The 7,031-nt window shown below is 37.3% G+C and overlaps 1 protein-coding gene across 2 annotated transcripts in view; it reads right to left on the bottom strand.

Moving 5' to 3' along the window:
* Positions 1-7,031, bottom strand: part of PTPRO (protein tyrosine phosphatase, receptor type, O) — a 283,195-nt gene that overhangs the window by 105,829 nt on the left and 170,335 nt on the right. For both annotated transcript variants that reach the window (XM_011990820.1, XM_011990821.1), the window contains exons 5-6: positions 5,198-5,641; positions 3,191-3,352 (exon numbers count right to left, since the gene is read on the bottom strand). In XM_011990820.1, coding sequence (XP_011846210.1) covers positions 3,191-3,352; positions 5,198-5,641 — 606 coding nt within the window. The remainder of the gene's footprint in view (positions 1-3,190; positions 3,353-5,197; positions 5,642-7,031) is intronic.

The following is a 7,031-nucleotide window of genomic DNA, read 5'->3' as shown; positions in this document are numbered from 1 at the left end:
TAGTAGAGAGAGGGTTTCACCATGTTGGCCAGGCTAGTCTCGAACTCCTGACCTCAGGTGATCCGCCTGCCTTGGCCTCCCAAAGTGCTGGGGTTACAGGTGTGAGCCACCGTACCTGGCCCCTTTAACTTTTATAACAAGCCAATGAGATAAGTACTTTTATTAAATCTCACTTTTCAGATGTGAAAACTGAGGCAGAGATAGGGTAAGTCAAACTAGGATTTGATAGATAAGATCAGACACACAGGAAGTCTGATTCCAAAATCCATGCTCTCAACCCTGCATGAGACTTCCTGGAGCACTATGAAATAGTAAAAATTTGGAAACAGGATAATTGCACTAAGACTCAGTTTGGTCCTTATTAGTGGGGCAACTTTGGACAAATGAGTTAACGTCTCTGAATCTCAGTCATTGCATCTATTAAATGGATAAATCATGGAATTTTAGAACAGAGCAGAACTTTAGAGACCCACTGCCTTATTTTGCTGATATGATTTGACTCTGTCCCCACCCAAATATCATCTCGAATTGTAATCCCCACTTATCGAGGGAGGGACCTGATGGGAGGTAATTAGATCATGGAGGCGGTTTCCCCCATGCTGTTCTCAATAATGAGAGAGTTCTCACGAGATCTGATGGTTTAAAAGAGGCAGTTTCCCCTGCTCTCTCTCTCTCTGTCCTGCCACCCTGCGAAGAAGGTTCTTGCTTCCCCTTCGCCTTCTGCCATGATTGTAAGTTTCCTGAGACCTCCCTGCCATGCTGAACTGTGAGTCAATTAAACCTCTTTCCTTTATAAATTACTCAGTCTCAAGTAGTACTTTATAGCAGTGTGAAAACGGACTAATACATTTGCTGATGAGGAAACTGAGGCGCAGAGATATAAACAAGCTGCCTGAAGTTACAGAGCTAGTAAGTGCTTCTGACCCAACCCAGACCTCCTGTCTCCTGAGTTAGCGCTTTGTGACAATCTGATTAATTTACCTCATAAAGTTGCTGCTGGGATCAAATGAGATAATATGTGTTAGCGAACTACATAGACGTGAAGTGTTACTACTGTTCTGAAGAGTACTAGTGTAGTGGGGGCACAGAGGGCAAAGGTTGAAGGAAGCAAAACAAATTCAGTTATTTGATAGTTTTACCTTATGACTGACCTGATAATCAACCTGAGGAATTGGGTCATTGCAGGCTAAATGAAAATAGATTTTGTTATCAAATACTCCTGAGTTCTAATCTTAATTTTGACACTTGGGGAAGTCACTGAACTTTCTGCGATTCAGTTTGTTTTTTAATGTGAAAAATGGGGGTAATGAAAGTGTTCCCTTCATAAGGCTACTGGCAGACTAGTACAAATTCCTACCTGAATTCTCATCTCTGGGAAGGCCTTCAAAGCTACATAAATGTAAATTATAATGCAACAACATAAACATATAATAAATTGTAATGTAACAGCTCAATACCAGAATATGTGAAACAGTTTGGTCAGGAAAAATGGGTTGCAAATATACTTTAGCTGGTGTGTGACTACATTATGCTGAGCAAACGTGAGCCACCCTAATTTGTTGCTCATTTACCCAGTTAGGTGTATTTATATAAGTGGTATCCACTTTTTAAACCAAAGAAGTATATGCAGTACATCTGAATAACTCATTACCATAGAACAGAATCTCCTAAGCACTTAAAAAAGTCATTCTTTTAGCAACAGAGAAAAAACAAAACTTCTGGGAACCCGTATTTTTCCAGATAAATATTAAAATGCATCTCTTTAAAGTAATCACATTTTTGAGCAATTCCGACATGTCCTCAATGGCACTAGTCACTTTAGATACTCTAAGAATAGAGCAGAGCACATGAAAGATACAAGTGGTTCCATAAATATTTCTTGAATGTACAAGAGAATGAATAAATATGCAAACGGTATAACTCCAGCCTAGGATTTTACAATTTGACATGAGAAGCAAGATGCACGTAAAATAAATCTAGAAAAATACCACACACTAATAAGTTCTGTGTTTTGTGCTGTGTACTATGAGACAGAATAGGAATTCAGAGAAGAGAAGTCAGAAAGACCAGAATTGTTGCGGAGTTTTCGTGGAGGCTGTTCACATGGGCAGTGGATCTGTACTGGTGCAGAAAGAGACCATTTGTTCAGTGAGGCATTTTTAGTCTTATGGAAAGAATGAAATACTCAACTTTGTTCTCTTTCTTAAGTAATCACATGTCCAAGGTCTCTAATACTTGAAAGACACACAAGGCAGTTGGGAATACCTTTTCTATGCATCTGATAAATCTTTAAGGCTTTTCTTTTGCCAGAGGTGACATTTTTGGTTTTTCTTTTAGTAAAAATATTATATGGGATATTTTTAACATTTTTAAGCTGCTGCATAAACTGAGCTCCTCTTTTGCTCTCATCCATTCTTGAACGAAAGGTGGTATTTTGCCTTTCCAGATGGCAATAGGATATGTGGTGGTTATCCTTTTCTGAAAGCAATTTTTATTCTTTGCCTTCTGGTTTTTCTTTCTACTGATCAGAGGCACATATAACTCCTGATAGGGTAGGTTACTGATTTTTGACCTCTATACTTCCAGTAAACATAGTCAGTTTAGCTAAACACGTTATAGAGGCTGGCACTGTTTGTGCAACCTTCAGAGGCTAGCTTTTGCTGTGCTGTGACCCTTATGGAATTGGTAGAGGCCACCCTAGGACTTGACATTGGGCTTTTAGGTTGCTCTAGCTATGGCTTTTTCCACCAATTTTATGGAGACCACCTGGGTGTACTTGAATCTTTGTCTTTCTTTTGAGCTTCGCAAGCTCAATACTCTAATGAGATTTTTCACAGTCCTATAATGTCATTTCCTTATGGCCTCAAGCAAATGTCGTATTTCCCAAACTGTATGTCCACATCCTTGGAGGGTTTGTTATGGCTAATGTGGAAGGTCAGTTTAATAAATGTTCAATTATCACAATAGTGAAAAGAATCCTCAAGTTAAACCCGTGGATAGGATTGCTACTATTAAATATGCATATATTTCCTCTGCTGTCCAAAGCTTGTGGATCTCAGCCTCTCCTGATCTTGAAGGCTTCTCTGCGTCTCTAAGGTTTGTGAATAGTTGACATCTGAGCATCAATAATCTCACCAGTTCCATTGTTCTAGCTCCCCAGTAAGTGTAAAGTGATCTCTTTGTTACTTACTGATATAAAAGCTGAGTGATTTTGCTGACTGACTTTTTCGAGTTTCACAAGATCCTGAGGAACTAAAGGTTGTCACAGATAACTTATATTTCCCAGGTTCCTTCAGTTCTGCAACAAATTCATGTGCTTCTTCATCCACCGTCAAATATTCAGTAAAGTTCTCTAAATCATATCAAAAAAAGAGAAGATATATGAATTGACACCTGGAAAGGCCCTGGGTATAGACAAGTCAATTAATGAAAAAAAAATTAGGTATTTTAAATGTTCCCTCCTTTTGTCAAGTTCAGTTACACCTCTAAACTAAAGGTACTATTAAAGAATATAAGTAAGAGTTCAATATTTTTACAACCTTCCAAATAACAAAACTCAAATATGGCATTCAAATCAATAAAACTAGGGATGGGTCTACACTGTGTATCTTTATGTACTCCTACCCAACAAAATTATGTGTACAAAACAGAAGTAGATAGTCAGGAAAAGATAACAATTATTGGCTTCCTCATCACGAGGTAAGGGCTAAAAAATAACCAGCATCAAATATCTTGTAAGTTCTTTGTGGTAGTATTAACCATTCAGAAGTGCTTTAACATTTATTTAAAAGACATCTCATTTTTTTAAGATATATTTTCTGATGGACCCCAGAATTTAAAGTAAAATTTAAAAATAATAATCATGGTAATATTTTTCCTTCATCCATTTGCTTTCAGATCTTCTTAAAGAGAGAATTATTTCACATTGCATCACAGTCCATCCATCCTCTGCTGCTTATTACTTCATTTGAAGTCATTATCATCAGTTGGTGACTACAACGGCCTTCACAAGAAGACACTATAGTCAGATAAATGCATGATAGAACCTTCATGAGAAGAGGCGGTAAAAAAATTTTGTAATGACAAGATCCTATTTGCCATAGGAACATATTTAGGAACAGAAAAATAAAAGACGGTTAGGGAAACCTTAAAAAAATGTAGGCAATTCCAAGAAAATGACTTTTGACTCAAATAATTAAGAATTTTCATTTTATGTGTTCTTTGGTTATGGTTGAATGCTGCATCATCTTGTGTAGAAGAATCCACAGATTTTTGTTGTATCTCATGCTATTAAGTAAAATAGGAGTAAACAATATGTCAGTATATGAGACTACATGGGCCTTAAACTCTCACCCTAAAAATAAGGCTATCATCGTACCTTCAAATTTTTACAAATTATAACCTCTGCCACTCAAACTACTAGACCGGAAAATGGAAAATGAAGTATATTATTGTAAAAACTAAACAAACAACAAACAACCATAAAAATCTACCAAACAACAATTGAGATAGGTATCATGACCCAAACTTGTTGAAAGTCATGGCTCTACTTTCCTAAGTTAGTGGGCTATAAAGAATGAATCTCAGATGCTGAGTTAGTCAATGCAAAATGTAATATAGTAGCTATATGGAAATGTCAGTAGCTGTGTATTTTCCATGTTACTATCAGCTTCTCTTTGGAAAACTATGGTGCTTGTTCCAGAGGGACACACCCTAAAGGGAACAAGAGTAGCTGGTTAGCAGGACACAAGCCTCATATTCTTGAGGAAAGTAGTAATGTGTTCATAAGTATTACTTTGCTGCCATGTTTAAAAATTTGCATATGAGAAGACAGGAAATTTCTCTAGGATAGGCTGTAATATTCTGGGATAGTTAGATCTTTGATTCAAAATATTTCCAAATATGATGTTTTCCTCATTGTTCTGAGACATGAGAAATATCAGGCAGTAAAATATATACAGTTGGCAGTACTCACAACTTGTGAATCACCCAAACCTTCTGATTCTTACCCAGTCTATTCATTTGGATTTTCTGCTCTGTCTGCATTGGATACCCAATTACATTCTTCCCTTTCTTTACCATTATTCTCTGGTGATTGAGTGTCTATGATCAGTGTTTCTAAACTCAAATTTAAAAACACTTCAATTCCCCTTCCTTTGTATCAGTTCTTATTTCCTCTGATTTCCTACTGCTTTACCTTCTCGTTCAATATGGATATGGAAGCCATCAAAAGCAGTGGGTGGTTTGGGTGGTAACCAGGTCAATATCATTTGCACAGGGGAAAAGGAGAAAGAGCCTGATGTTGACTTCTCTGTCTCACTGAGTGTACTGTTATTTTCGTATTCCATGGGAAGTACGCTGACAAATTCATCTTCACTTTCAGGAGTTGCAGATGCACTGTCCCACCAATATGGCTGAGACGTAGTTTCATAGTCACTGCTATTAAAATCAGGCCAACCGGAAGAAGTGTTGCCCGAGGGAATTTCAGGGGTTTCTTCTGTAAAATGGAAGAGTTTTTCTTTTCCTATTGTATCTTGTGATCTCATGAAGGATTCCTCTGGGAAATTACCACTCTGTTCTTCCCAGTTGTTTTTGTTCAAGTTTACGATACGAACGGAAATATTCTGAGGTGGATAAGGGGCTGTAAGAGAGAGAATTTTCATTTTCAAGTAATTTTTAATTCAATTAGAGTGAATACTTAAGCTCTTAATGAGTCAGGGACAAAAGCAGATTTTTAAAAATGGAATTTAATTTTACTTCTAATACACAGACAATTTACGTCAAGATAAACTGCGTTTTTCTCCATATGTATACTTCTAACATTTTGTGGATGATGTGTACCTGTTAACATACCACTAGTCACACTTCAAATATATTAACTTGCAATATTATGCTTGTTGAAGTGGTAATTTAACCACTTCTAAAAGCAGAGTATGTAAATATTTTTCAGTTTATCATAATCTCACTTACAAAAAAATGTATCTGTGTTCCTGGATTTTTATTACAAAGAAAAAACAAGTATAGTGTACTTATAGCTATGAAGATGAAAATACTCCATGTGACACAGTTGCACCTAGGAGAGTTGCATGCGTGTGCTGCCTTTAGAGATGTTAACACACATGTTAGAAATATGGCTTCACTCCTCACCTCTCTAAAATGAAACATATAAGCACAAAATGAGTTCGTAAATTATGGAAGCATACTTTACTTACAGGGAGAAGACTACAAAGACACACTGCATAGTCTCTGCCTATAACAGTTTCTACTTGGCCTTCAAATAGCAGTTCAATTATCACCTCTTCCATGAATTTTTTTTAAATTTTTTTTTTTTTTTGAGGCGGAGTCTCGCTCTGTCGCCCAGGTTGGAGTGCAATGGCGCGCGGTCTCGGCTCACTGCAACCTCCGCCTCCTGGGTTCAAGCGGTTCTCCTGCCTCAGGCTCCCGAGTAGCTGGGATTACAGGCAGCAGACACCAAGCCTGGCTAATATTTGTATTTTTAGTAGAGACAGGGTTTCATCATGTTGGCTAGGCTGGCGTCAAACTCCTGACCTCAGGTGATCCACCCGCCTCAGCCTCCAAAAGTGCTGAGATTACAGGCATGAGCCACCGTGCTAGGCCCCATGAACTTCTAATAAAAATTTCTCTCTCCTTCGTGCTGTTAAATAACTTTGTACCTCTTTTATAATATTTATCTCATTCTGCCTCGTATTAGTGCCATTTGTGTATTACGAGTACCATTTTTTGAGGACAAGGATCCTGTCTCATCAGTCTTTGTCTTCATGTCTCAGTACTTAGAACAAATTCCAGGTAGAACGTGCTCAATTAATGTTTTTCTACTTACATTGAATAATGAAAAACATAAATAGAATCTTAAATGTTGACATTAGGTGAATTAGTGATTTAGCTGAAATAGTTTCCTGGTCTTAGAATAAGAATGAATAAGAATCATGATATCTTAGAATTTCAAATTGTCAAGACCTTAGAAGTAATCTATCATAATCCTTTCCTGATGCTCATCAGAATGGCCTCTC

The sequence above is a fragment of the Mandrillus leucophaeus genome, unplaced genomic scaffold (assembly GCF_000951045.1).
Source record: "Mandrillus leucophaeus isolate KB7577 unplaced genomic scaffold, Mleu.le_1.0 Scaffold383, whole genome shotgun sequence".
NCBI lineage: Eukaryota > Metazoa > Chordata > Mammalia > Primates > Cercopithecidae > Mandrillus > Mandrillus leucophaeus.
The sequence above is the reverse complement of the archived record's forward strand: the minus strand, read 5'-3'. Positions and strand labels throughout refer to the sequence as shown.